Raw genomic sequence first — 13,780 nt, 5'->3', positions numbered from 1 at the left:
CTCTGTATAAAATAATTATTTATACATTAAATATTTTGAAATTAACCGTCATGTGATATTTTTAAACATGTGATATTAAAAATAATTGTTATAATATTATACTTTTCTAGATTTATTAAGGCGAAACTATTTTAATAAATTAATAATATTCATTCCAAGAAGTAATCTATTTTACAAAACTATGAAATCCACATTTGGATAAGTTACGACAATGTTTTATTTTACGACGTTTTAAAATTAAATAAAATTTATCTCTACTTTATAACAAAATAAGATGACTAAATGAATAAATGCAATTTTTCCCTTTCAAGTTTTATGAATAAACTAAAACTGCACGATGTTAGGAAGAATAACCGGTAACATTTTTCACAGCTTTTTAAGCATTTCTTTGTTTATTATTTCAGTACGTAATTTTATTTTTAGGACGCAAAAAATTTGGTTTAAAATAAATTGATTTATATATAGTCAACTAAATACTGCGGTCAATGGTTGTCAAATAAATTGTTAAATCAAAAACCTTTCGATAAATTATAAATTTAACTTAAAAATATTTGAACTAAAGAAATAACTCTCTAACTGAACATATTTAGTAATATATCAATTTTTTTCTAAGCATGGTTGCAAGAGATTCGATAGTGCGAGTCGTAAAATCGCTGTGAGAGTGCTATAGTAGGTGGCGCACGTCCGCTGTATTGGTTGGGCCCATTATCTACCGTCATCGTCGAAACAAAAACAACGTGTTCCTGCGTGGCTGTTCAATGTTCTGGTCGCGTGTGACGAAAGCTGCGTGTTAATTACAACGAGCCAAGCTCATTTCACCAAGTCATCCTCTGGGACGCTCTGGGTGCCTTTCGTGTGGACTTCTTGAGTGATATCTTTAGAGTGAAACGTCGGGTCTTGAACGTGCAATATGGCAGTGAACCGCGTTTCGAATTCGCCAGTACGAAAAATTATAAACACCTCCGTGGAAGAGAACTGGTGTCACACGTGGGCAAAGGTAATTAAGTCCAACTACACATGGACGATACATAACTTCAGCTTTTGTTGCGAGATCCAGGATAATATCAAGTCATCCTCGTTTTCAATACGAGTAGATGACAAATGGCACCTGGAAATGTACTTCGATGGCGACGATGAAGGAGACTGCATATCGCTGTTCCTCGTTCTCGATTCGCACGACACAGCTGAAGTAATCGCTAAATTAGAATTATCTATTCTTAATGGCAAAAGAGAAAAAATCAAAAACTCTAAAGACTCTATTTACAAGTTCACCCAGGATGATTTTTCTTATGGCTGGCTAAATTTTCTTCAGAAAGATGAAATTCTGGATACGGCTAACGGACTGCTGTCAAATGATGAACTCACGATATTCTGTGAGGTTAGCATAAAGGCGGACATTATAAACATATCCTGCCAAAACAATGTGATACAATTTAATGCCTCGAAGCACTCATTGATCAAAGACTTCGAGCTGTTGTTCGAGAACCAAAAATTTTGCGACGTAACGCTCACTGCCTGCGGGAAAGAGTTCCAGGCGCACAAAGCAATTCTCGCAGCACGTAGTCCCGTCTTCTTGGCAATGTTCGAACACGACACGGAGAAGAATAAGAAAAGTTGTGTAGATATGACCGATTTGAATCCTGAAGTTCTGAAAAAAATGTTGCAATATATTTACACTGGTAAAGTGGAAAATCTGGACAACTTGGAAGGCGAGCTATTAGCCGTAGCGAACAAGTACGGGTTGGAAAGTCTGAAGATACTGTGCGAGAAAGAACTTTTTAGAAATTTGAAACCGCGACCGATGTCCTCATAGTAGCTGATTTATATAGCGCTGATCACCTGAAAGCGCAGGCAATAGCCTTTATTATTACACATGCGACGGATGTGATGGACACCGAGGATTTCAAGTCCATGGCGAAATCTCATCCGCACCTGACAACAGAAGTTTTGCGGGCTTTGGCCGGACAGATTACACCGATTGGAAAGATTAAAAGAAAAGAAGCAGGAGATGAAACAGATTCAATGGATGTCTCATGATGCTACTCGATGCCATTTGATGATATAATCTTTTTTGTTTTAGCGCGTCCCAAGCTATTCCAATATGGTTCATTTTAGTTATAGGAGCAAATTAAATGCTTTGTATATTTCTACTGATAACAGTATCATTTTCCACGTCTTTTTAGTTCCACTGCGTCTCAACTATTATAACACGAAGTATTTTACTTCTTTTTTTATGTTCTTTTTTATCTCTTTCTGAACACATGTACGATTATTATATTATTCTTATTATTAACGCTACACAATGTATGTCCCGAGTATTTTTATACATATCTTTGTTTGTGGCTAAAGAAACTCATCCTTATCCTTTGGCGTAATAAACTCTGTTCTGTTCTTCCTGTCAATGGACACAATGTGTCTTGTTCGTTGAGGTAATGCTCTTGGAAATGAAACAGTACGATCAAATTATTATGTTATTAATAATAACATTTTTACATATAGAATTGTTCGTGATGTGTTGAATCATTATAAAATATTTCACTTATTTCAGAGAACTAATAATCTACATTTCGGAGTTGGTATATTATTTACGTATTAATTTAAGATGAGAAGAATAAGGAACTAAAGAAATATTATAGATATTTTACTTTCTCGTACCAGTTTATAACTAAAGAATATTTAATATTGAACAAATGCTTAAGAAAAAATATAAAATTAACTCATTTCTATTTTTCTTTCTACGAGAAATGAAACATTGTGCTCAATAGCTTCGTAGTTTTGAAATGGCAGTATTTTATTTTAATCGTAATTTCATTTTTGTCTCATGTTTAATCTATTGCAACTCGTTCTTAACAAAGAAATGGATTTATGAGATATCGTAATTACCTACTAGTATTCGTATAGATTTAAGCTAAATATTTATTTTCCATGTGTTTACACTTCCCTCCTCCTATAGAAGTAATATTTGGACAATGAACCTTGTACAAATTATTTTTTTATTTTAAGATTTTGTTTTTGCAAATGAAACGCCTAGCATCCTAAAGAACCAGAGAGGCAAGAAATGTTAATATGATTTTTATGTTGTTGTAAAAGTGTTAAAAAATCTATATTACAAGATAATTTACTGTTAAATTAATTTTTTAAAATATAAATGTTTATTAAAACCGTGAGCTTATTGTCAACCCAACTAGCAAATTTTATTGAATTCATTACAACGTTTCGACCTTATTTCAAGTCCTTTTCAAGTAACAATACTGCAAATATGTAACGAATTCAATCAAATTCGCCAGTTGGGTTGACAATAAGCTCACTGCTTTAATTTTTAATCATCACTAGCGACTATAAGTGACATTTTTCTTTCATAAATGTTTATACTCTAACAATTGGTGAGAAAAGGCTTCTGTATATCTAATATAATTTGTTTCTTTATTTCAAGTGTATTCATTACGATTTTTAAAAATCGGAGCTACCCTTTTCTTATATTTATTTCTTTTTTTTCAACAAACACATCACAGCAATGAGGAACTACAGCAGCTATACGTCGTCTTCTAATTTGAGCTATAACCGCCACTGTATGTCTATATTTTACGTACTCGATTTATTGATTATAATATTCCAACTCCATTTTTATACTTGTTACGGTTATATCAGGTAATGTACTTAGCAATCGTCGCTTTTTAGTGCCCAACTACAATAGAGATCTAAGCCTAAGAAATTGACTAATCATAGTCGCGTATTCTACTCATACTTGACCGTGATTGGTCAATTTCTGAAGGCTTAGGGGCTTAAATCATCTATTGTAGACTGGGATTTAACGCTGCTTTGTGTTGTGATGGAATGGGCATTTATTCGCTCCATGAAAAGGATAGAGGCGATAGCAAACAGCTTTTTCACGCTGTTTTGCGTGGCGATGGAGTGGGAGTAAAACGACAGCTCGACAGCTTTTACTTGCTGCGTGAAATCGTGCCTTAATAGTTAAACGAAAGCTACGTGACCGTCGTGACCGTGACAGTTATTACACTTGCTACGCCGAGTCAATTATTGAACTCATTTTATCAAGCTTCCTTAGGTATCCTACCTGTGCACTTCTTGAAAGACAGCCTTAGAGTGAGATGTCGCGGCCTTTTTCTACGAAACGCCGTGAAACAGACACTCTCGTGAAACAGGACTGGTGTCATACGCAAGTGAACACGATTATGTTGAGCAATACGTGGACGATAAAGAACTACAGCTATTGCAGCGGGAAGCCCGGGTATGAGCTCAAGTCACCCACGTTTTCAGCAGGGTACAACAAATATAAGTTGGAGTGGTACCTGCAACTGTATACTTGCCGAGATAACCGAAAATACGTATCGCTGGGAATCGTTTGGGTTCAGTGTCTAAATCCCGTTAACGTTAATTTCGAAATTTATATTGTTGATGCCGAAAAAAAATTAAAATTCTCGGAACGCAGTACACTTTCCGTATTTTACAATACTGATAAACGATGGGATATCGTAAAGTTCCTTGAGGCAGACGAAATTCTTTCGGACCGGGCAATCATACGGCTACCAAATGACACACTCACGATATTGTGTGAGGTCACCATGAAGACGGACATAATAAACATCTCCAGCCAAAGCATCGCAAAACAATATCAAGTACCGGAGTGCCAGATAATCGACAATCTCGGACTGCTGTTCGAGAACGAAAAATTTTGCGATGTGACACTCGCTGTCCACGATAAAGAATTTCGTGCGCATAAAGTACTTCTTGCAGCACAAAGTCCCGTCTTCTCGGCAATGTTCGAACACGACACGGAGGAGAGTAAGAAAAATCACGTGGACATCATCGACGTGGACGCCAAAGTTTTGAAAGAAATGTTGCGATTTATCTACACCGGTAAAGTGGTTAATCTGGATGTGATGGCAAACGATCTGTTGGCCGCGGCAGACAAGTACGAATTGAAAAGGCTGAAGGCACTGTGCGAGGAAGTACTTTACAACACTTTAACCTGTGAGAACGTAGCCGATATTCTCATCTTAGCCGATCTCTATTGCTCCGATCAGCTGAAATCAAAGGCGCTAGACTTCATGAATAGTTGCGTGGATGTGGTGCACACCGAAGGTTTCAAGTCTATGATAAACTCCCATCCGCACCTGTTCGTAGAAGTTTTCCAGGCTATGCATATCAAGAGATTCAAATTGGAGTGTAAAACGTGTAACATCTCAAAATAATCACCACTAACACCAGGTATGTCCTTCATATTACTCCCATTACTGTTTATTATTACTTTCTGTTTGAATTTTTATGATATGATGAAATACATGCCAAATAAAAATGTTTTCTAGTATGCCACGCTATGGTCTAAAGGAAAACTCAACAACGAAAACCTACATGTGACTCATTCGATTGTCCAACTTAAACGAGCTCCGCTTAAGAATATTCTGAGATCAATAAGAGGAGAAAGAAAATCGTCTTGTGCGTTAATCGAGAACGAGTTTTGAGCCGCTTCTACACATGCTCGGACTCTCTTGTGTACAAGAGAGTCGGTGAGAAACTTAACGCGATCACAATTTGCACACTGCTCATTTTATATCGACACATCGAAGAGAAGAACGAGGTACTCGCGCGTGTACGTACACGTATTTGAATATGAAAATATGTTTAGAATTATTTGCACTTATTTTTATAAAATTCTTATCATTTTTAACATGCTGTCGAGAATTAAATTACAGATATCGTAATACTTTTGCTATGTTGGCCATATGCAATAGTATAACTTTAATAATTAATTATTCGACAACCATGCAGACAATCGTCTTGAACTTTCGCATGGAGGACAGATTCCCATAGACAAATATTTTGTATAAATTTGAATTTATTTTTATCATTTTTATTTCAGCAACCACCCTCCTTAAACATTTCATTCCCTTGAAGATCATGAGGACGAAAGATGGCACATACTACCAATGTGCTTGTCGCGACAGAGACAATTAAATAAGTTGTTACTATCAATAATAATTATTTTTTTTTAGTTCTTGTATCATTGTTCTAAGACAAATTACTCTAATTGACTTTTCTATGATCTCTTTTATTATTTATGATTATATCCGATTATTATTTATTATTATTATTCTTAACGCTATGTCAATTGTGTTTTATATGCTTTTGTGACTTTTTGTGTACAATTAAAGAAACACTTTTTCTCCCGTTTTCTTTATCGTAAAATAAACTCTATTCTCCACATATCTCGGTCTCCCTGTTAGTAGGTACAGTTTATTTTATTTTTAGGGGTACTGCATACTATTGCGAAGTGGTGAGATGGAATTATTATCATTAACGCCTACGTTATTAAGTTTAAATTTCATAATAATTTATCAGATCTACGTTGAATATATCACAGCTATGTTTAGTGCATATTCTTGCACATATGTTTGTTACATTTACAGACTTTATTATCTTAAAGAAGTTGACACGTTAGTTACGTATATTGTTTCATCAAAATTAAAATATTAAGGTGAGATCTCTAATCTTAATAATTAGAATTTAAGTAACAATGATTTTTGTTACAAAACATTTTCTCGATTGAGCAGAATTAATCGTTAATTTAATCAATACCAATAAATCCGCAGACTGATACACAAAACGTAGTAACAGTCGCGGAACAAAGTAATGTAAAATATCAAGTACAGAATTTTCAATTTCGTAGGCGGGACAACGAACTCTCAACGTTCGTTGTTGTTTTTCTCTCGGCGCGGTGACGTACAATGTTTTTGCGTGCCATTGTGTGTGAAGGTCGCCGCGCTATTAGTCGCTCGCCGAACGTCCAGCCGGCAAGCAGTGCGCGAGAGTCGCTCCGTGCGTGGTATTACTTTTCCGTTATCGTTTCGTTGCGGACTAATAATTACTTCTTCACCGCGGATTATGCTTCCGATGCTCGCGTTGCGTTTTATATCGCCAAAAGTGATTTATCCATTATTCTGTTCTTCCGAATCAAAAATGCAAGTTGTTAGTTTGAGTAATTTGTATGACAGAAAGTCACGCGATATTTGCTAATAATATTTCGTGCGTTTCGCGGTATTTCACATCGCGTACGGGAGTGTCCGAAATTTCGCGCGATCGATGATTTTCGCGAGTGAGTGTTGTGTAAGTGCCACAAGGAATTCTGAGAGGACGAGGAGGAGGCCCAGGAGGCATCGGGCAACAGCGGAGAAAGAGTAAGGTAAGTGTCTTACATTTTTATGATATCTGCTACTTGTGCGAAATAAGGCATCTGTTCTGTGTTCTTCTTTGATTTATTCAAATGATTCGAACGATCATACGAATAAGTGTTAGAGACAAAACCGTACGTATACAGTTTTGTGAGTTTATATTTAAAAGAAAGACTTTATCAGTATCCTATATAATTATTTTAATAAATATCTATTTAAAAAAAATATAAATACATAATTTTATTCTTTTTGGAATGCAAAAATTTTGCTTAAAATAATAATAAATTGATTTATATAATCTATTTGACTTAAATGGAAATGTATAAGAAAGTATTTGAAATAAAGCGCTTAAAAATATTTTACAGTATCAGCAATGTACTGGCACATGGGCTTTGATAAAAAGTAGACTTGATATAAGTAAACAAGGCATGCATGACAGACGAATTTACGATCGATATCATCGGAAAGCAAATCGCGATCACCAGTTGTAAAAATAGACAATTAGAATGGTGATATATTAGTCACGAGAACAAATATCGAAAAAGTATATTTGGAGAGACTTTTACCCTGTCTTTTCTTAACTTTCTTTCACAAAGCAGTCCCAATAAGTAATTTAACGCATTAAAGCTTGTCGCATAAAACGATCCGCCAATTCTTTCTCCTGCAAATAACATTATTGCAATGTCTCTAAATACGAGTCTTTATACGACGCGTTTAAAAGGAGAGAGAAACCGAAACTTACTGTTTTCTCGAACATTTCACTCTTTCGGAACGGCGATGCTTCGTCGGTGACGATCCTTTCCCTCGAGTACATGACAGGATATTTCAAGAGACTCTCCTGCGTCACGTTATTCGTCTCAGAGATCCTCGAGCTTTCACGGTTCTGCGATAAACGGGACGATGTTACCCATCGGGCGATGATCTTCGAATCTGTTGCTCTCGCGATCTCCTTCGGCCTGTCCGCTCCATTACGGAGATACGCGAATAATTGCGCAACGTTCTCCGGCGGAAAGCCAGCCGGAGTACCAGAAGGTCGCAAAAGGACTCAATTTACCTTTGATGCGGCGGCATTCCAATCCTTCAAAGGGGGCAAGAAACATTTTTGAGCGATGGCGCGTCTCGACTGTGAACACAAAGGGGATAAGTGCTCGCGGAACGAATGGGCGCAGTCGCTTTGATCGGATAAATAGGAAGAAAAGACGGAAGAATCAAATGATATTCATGGTTCGTGATTTTACATTTTGTTCCACGCCGTCGTCGATAAGTCTCTTCCAGCGGGTACAACGTAGCTCAAACATATTTTACTTCAGAGATAGAGTACGAATCGCGACGGCTCGAGGAACACAATATCGCGCAATGAAACGGAAAATAAAATAAATAATATTACATAGATGTTTTTTAAAAAATTACTATACAGACCCCTCTCGTATAACGCGGATGATGTGTTCCGTGTTATACGAGTCGCATGGGTTATACACGTATGAATTATGTATGCATATGGAAACACATATTTATAGGAGATGTGACGATTTATTATAAAAAACATAAAATGGAAATATTAAAGATATAACGGTAAAATGTTTTTATTTCAATTTTTGTATTATATATATTTATTATTATTTTCCGTTGTTAAACGAATTCCGTGTTGCATGGGGGTCTACCGTACTATTCATAATTAAAGATACCTAAAAATAGAGATACTTTGAATAATGATTAGATTGAATAATCTGACACAACTGGCTGCAGGAAAATTTTCTTTATTGTAACACAACGTTTCAACCATTGGTTTTGGCCCTTTTCAAGTGTATTCTACAGCATCTAGTCGGCGTATGGCATGTGGTCAAATGCCATTAGGCCCACTGGACAGAAATGAGAACGTCAGGATAATTACTTATATGCTTAAATATTCTACTTATATATTCTAAATACTTATATAATACTAAATCCTACTGATATATTTAGCATATAAGTAGTTATCCTGACGTTCCCATTTCTGTCCAGTGGGCCACATGCCATACGCCGACTAGATGCTGCAGAATACACTTGAAAAGGGCCCAAACCCATGGCCGAAACGTTGTGCTACAATAAAGGAAATTTACCTGTAGCCAGTTGTGCCGAATTATTCAACTTAATTGTTAATTAATCACTGGCGATTCATTATTTAGAAATCAAGTACATTGAAGTACGTCAACTTTTCGTTCTTTTTCAAAATTAGAATCAAGAAACGTAAATTGCGATTAAAAACTGTGGTAGCGTAATTTTTTCCAAAAACAAAATTAAGGAAGGCATAAATTAAACCGCGATCAAAGCCAACGCTAGTTTACCTTTTTCAAAATCGAAGTTGTAAGCAAAGCTGCCCATCGAAGCCAATGTAGTAGTTTATTCGTTTTCAAAATTAAAATAGGCAAAGCATAAATCACACCGCATAGATCACAGTCAATAGTGGTTTTCTTTTTAAAGTCAAAATTGAAAGCAAATTGAAGGTAAATTAAACTACGATTGAGGCTGAGTGACACCGGGTCTAAACGCAGCCGAGCATCGCTGTCCCTTTTACCAGGCGAAGATCGATGTCAACCGATCGACCAAATGAGAGATGGGTATCGGTATATACGTATGCACCCACTGTACTCGTGTACGGGAAACAGACTACAAATGAAATTTCTGCTATAGTATGCGAGTCACGTGGCTACTTCTCCTTGTGAGAGGCGTAGCACAGGTTCATCCCCGCGTGTAGAGCCACCCATTCCCTCCCGTTCGCTTCTCATACCCTCAATTTCTGCCTACGCTCGTGGTCGTTGTGGTTCGCGGTAGTAGCTTTGTACGTATAACTGAATTTACGTGCGGATAACGGTACTTTGGCGTGGGCCACTTCTACGCGGACTGCTCGTCTGTTAGCTCGACGGCGATCCCGTCTTACATTTCGTATGCGAACCTAATCGCCAGAACGCCGGGGACTCGGCGGTAAATGATACGTACAAGATGGTATGAGTACTCGGCACCTAATTGTCCGATAATGAGACGTGTAACGTACACGGGCGAAGATCGTGGCGTGACGCGCCAGACCACCGCGCGATGTAATCGCGAGAAAATTTTATATATGTACCATATAAATCTCGCGCGTCGCAAATTATTTTTCGCCAACACCCTCCCCCGATTGTGCGGCGATTTTTTTTTACCGCATTCTGTATAATAATTTGTTGATGTTTACATTTTATGTAAATCGTATGTAAATCGTCGGGCGTTTGCCGCAAAGCTGAAAATGCAATCCCGAACAATCCGAAATGTATTTGCAATCGGGATTGGATTAAATTAAATTTTTTTTTCGCCGCTCAAATATTGTTTCTAATTTAGCGCGCGATTCATTAGAGCGCGAGAAACATCCTCGCGAGCAAGCGTTGCAGCGTTACGTTCGTTAAGGGAGCTTCCGGATGTTAAAACAATATTGCGAATCGCTTCCGCAGCGTTGATCAAGATTCGGTATTTGCATGAGGAAATTGTACGGGCTCGCAGCGCGCTCGCAACGCCTATCCGCGGCTCGATGTAGCGCGAAATTGGCGTTATTTTTATAATATGATAGCGAAACTCGAGAGGAATAACTCGACGCAGCCAGGCGACGGTGACGCAACGCCGCGTCGTCTATTCGCGAATCAATGCGACGTGAAACCTCCATTACTCTTATAATTTGCCAAGTTTAAGCAAAATAGATCCTTAACGTAACTGGCGGCGTAATGCCACGCTGCCGTCGTGTACACATAGTAGATTCTTCCGGTATTGAGCCGGCCAAGTGGAAACAGACGTAGCAGGGAACGGCGGCGGCGGCGTTCCGCGCGAATAATCGTTAAGCTCGAACCTTTGTAATCTCGCGAGATCAGGTCGTGAGCGCATTCCCGGTTGAAATGGAATAATTGAATACAAGTTGCCAAAGTGCAATTGACTTAGCCGCGGCCGATACGAAACTAAGTTATTCTCGGAATTGTATCCCGGGAGTGGAGCGTGAATGGAGGGATCCCCCGACCCGGCAGAATTTCATTCTACCGTTATGAATATTTTGTCTCGACGAGACTCACCGCGGCGCGGCGCGTTCGCGATATCTTTCATCTTGCGAATCGCAACGCGTCTTCTAACGTTCCACCCCGTTCTCTCCTCGATGCATAATAAATTTCATACATAAGAGCGCTGGAATTGCCGCGCGCCGGCGCCGTTGCTGTATGAATTGAAAATATCGAGCCATAATATAGATGAGATCGAGCAGACCGAGAGGGAATATTCTGGATATGTATAAATAAAAACATTATTGAATATTAATATTTACCTTCTATATTGTAGCGGGGACGTGTTTAATTCGGTAGATATTTCATAAAAGTTCGAGCAGGACGCGCATTTCATTTAACCCTTCAGTCGTCCCGCTATTTTTCTGCAATACGAATCGACGCGCAGAGGTTTATTTTTGAGAGATCCTGATTTTTAAAATTAATTTATATTTTCTACGTCGAGAGCTCAAATGTTTACTTTGTTTAATTGGGTTTTCGGGTATGTGGAATATAAGAAAAAAAGCTTAACTTTGGAAATAATAGAGGAAAAGCCTCTATTATGAGCAGGGTAAATCTTTTTTCGCGACTATTACACGATCTAAGAATCAATTTTCCCCTAAACAGATTTCATTCACTCCAGGAACAATAAATTCACGATGGAACCAACAGATGATGCCTATTAATTTGACAGAAATCTCGCTGTCTCGTATTAGGAGCCTATCACTTAACACAAGACTTTCCTCTAAAGACCCCGCGCGACGACTGCAGGATTGATACGCGATGATTAATAAGACGCTAAAATTTGCTTGCTCTTAATTTGCCAGTGCACATGCAATAAATTATAATGTCATTTACCTGTCGTGACCCACTTTGACCTCGCGGTGCGAATAAATAGAATAATAATTATCAATATTTAATAGTTAGAGAACGTTATCGTGAAATTAAACGAGAAATTGATGTGACAGCGAAAGCGAATGGATAATGACGGATGGAACAAGATACGCCGCCGTGGAAGGACGGGCCGAGCGACGAGACTGAAGATAAAAGGGAAGAGGGAAAGAGTTAGGGGGAAAAAAAAACGCGGCATTGTTAACGCGGAGGCGGTACGTACGTAATTAATTTCGTTTATAAATCTTGCGGCTGGTCATTACGAGGCTTGACTTTCACGAGTGCGCCGGGTAAAACGAGCCAGCACCCGTCAGCAATGCCTCTTTTGCGTCCTCTAATTGGCAATTAAATATCGACCGTAACGGGACCGAATGCCATCGATGCTAATTTATCAAACACGAGCCGCGGCTCTCGCCTCGTCCATTATTTTTTACGGTATTATATTCCGCCGTGTCGCCCGGCAACTCGAGCGTGATTAGCGATCCGCCGCGACTCGCGGAGGAGAGACGACCGCGGCCGCGGAGAACGCAATTACGGGTTCTCAGACGTGCGCGATGCGTTATGGACGGAGACTTTCCGGAATTTCGTTTCCGATAATGCACAGATTCCTCCAGGCGGGCACGTCGCACGTGGGATAAGATACGTCCACTAATCGGGAGTGCGTCGCGCGACCGCTGCTCGAAGATGTGACACTTTGCGTGAAAGTCGGAATGTGCTTAGCCGTGGAAAGTCCGCTGCTATTTTTCCGATAATATCGCTCATTTTCCTTAGAACGGACCATGAAGTGATTAATTAGATTTATTAAATAATACAAACGCCAATCACAATATTAGGTAAATAATATTAAAATAAGTTTAAGGAGAATAAGTGAAGAGAAACGGGACGAGTCTAAATACGAATAATTATAATATGCCAGTTTTCGGTCGGAGCTGGTTCTTCGTAGCCCAATAATAATAATTCTGTGTGAATTTTGTGTACTTTTTCCAAAGGCGCGCCTCAGTGGTCGAATTGGAAAAGACGCTCGTCATGGATTGGGTAAGATACAGGTTCAAATGCTGGCTGAGGTAATATTTTTCGCAATAAATTCACACAACAAATTTAGATGGGTTACGTGTAAGCATAGAAGAAATAAAATCGATTTGAAGTACGTGAATATATTTTTCCAACAAATAAGAATGTTTTAAGTCCCGGAGTGACGGCTGAACTTTGAAATCGTCGATAATTTAACGTCCTATATTGTTATTCAGTCCAGGACGTAAGATGTGTTTGAAGCATATACAGGGTGTCAGATTCGATATGGACGACCCCAAAGATTATAGTAGATTGGGTTAAACTGAGAAGAAAAGTTATATAAAATTTTACAAAATCGTAATTATTATCGCCTAATTCAGAAAAACGTCTGAGCCAATAAGACCGGACTCGGCAGCATGCAAAATGGTGTGTTTGTTGACATCTCTCAAAAATCGATAGCGAGAGGTGGAGTCACGCATCGATCGATGAGAGACGGTGGCGAGCGGGGAGCGGTGAGCGGGCGAACGCATTCGCTATCGTTTTTTGAGAGATGTCAACAAACACACCATTTTGCATGCTGCCGAGTCCGGCCTTCCGCTCCTCCGTGCACTTATTGGCTCAGACGTTTTTCTGAATTTGGCGATAATAATTACGATTTTG

The 13,780-nt window shown here is 38.5% G+C and overlaps 3 protein-coding genes across 4 annotated transcripts in view; 2 read left to right on the top strand and 1 right to left on the bottom strand.

Annotated features, from left to right (window-relative positions):
* The first annotated feature begins 910 nt into the window (after window positions 1–910).
* Window positions 911–1,813, top strand: LOC105559878 (protein roadkill-like). Its single transcript, XM_012008508.1, has one exon. The coding sequence runs from the start codon at window positions 911–913 to the stop codon at window positions 1,811–1,813; it is 903 nt and encodes a 300-aa protein (XP_011863898.1).
* Window positions 1,814–3,922: 2,109 nt separating this feature from the next.
* Window positions 3,923–5,407, top strand: LOC105559873 (speckle-type POZ protein A-like). Its single transcript, XM_012008504.1, has 2 exons — window positions 3,923–5,229; window positions 5,328–5,407. The coding sequence occupies exon 1, from the start codon at window positions 4,110–4,112 to the stop codon at window positions 5,211–5,213; it is 1,104 nt and encodes a 367-aa protein (XP_011863894.1). The 5' UTR covers window positions 3,923–4,109; the 3' UTR covers window positions 5,214–5,229; window positions 5,328–5,407.
* Window positions 5,408–7,468: 2,061 nt separating this feature from the next.
* LOC105559869 overlaps window positions 7,469–13,780 on the bottom strand; it is a 25,061-nt gene continuing 18,749 nt past the window's right edge. The window contains exons 3-5 of one of the 2 annotated variants that reach the window (XM_012008495.1): window positions 8,245–8,313; window positions 7,933–8,073; window positions 7,469–7,851 (exon numbers count right to left, since the gene is read on the bottom strand). In XM_012008495.1, the coding sequence (XP_011863885.1) occupies window positions 7,804–7,851; window positions 7,933–8,073; window positions 8,245–8,313 (258 nt within the window). In that variant the 3' untranslated portion in view covers window positions 7,469–7,803. Of the gene's footprint in view, window positions 8,074–8,244; window positions 8,314–13,780 lie in introns of both variants that reach the window. The other variant, XM_012008494.1, reaches the window with a different exon arrangement.

The sequence above is a fragment of the Vollenhovia emeryi genome, unplaced genomic scaffold (assembly GCF_000949405.1).
Source record: "Vollenhovia emeryi isolate VEMERY1.0 unplaced genomic scaffold, V.emery_V1.0 DF939251.1, whole genome shotgun sequence".
Taxonomy (NCBI): Eukaryota; Metazoa; Arthropoda; class Insecta; order Hymenoptera; family Formicidae; genus Vollenhovia; species Vollenhovia emeryi.
The sequence above is the reverse complement of the archived record's forward strand: the minus strand, read 5'-3'. Positions and strand labels throughout refer to the sequence as shown.

What these genes read in the sequence shown, in the direction of transcription:
- LOC105559878 (XM_012008508.1), top strand. Translation starts at nt 911, where the DNA reads ATGGCAGTGAACCGCGTTTCGAATTCGCCAGTACGAAAAATTATAAAC.
- LOC105559873 (XM_012008504.1), top strand. Translation starts at nt 4,110, where the DNA reads ATGTCGCGGCCTTTTTCTACGAAACGCCGTGAAACAGACACTCTCGTG.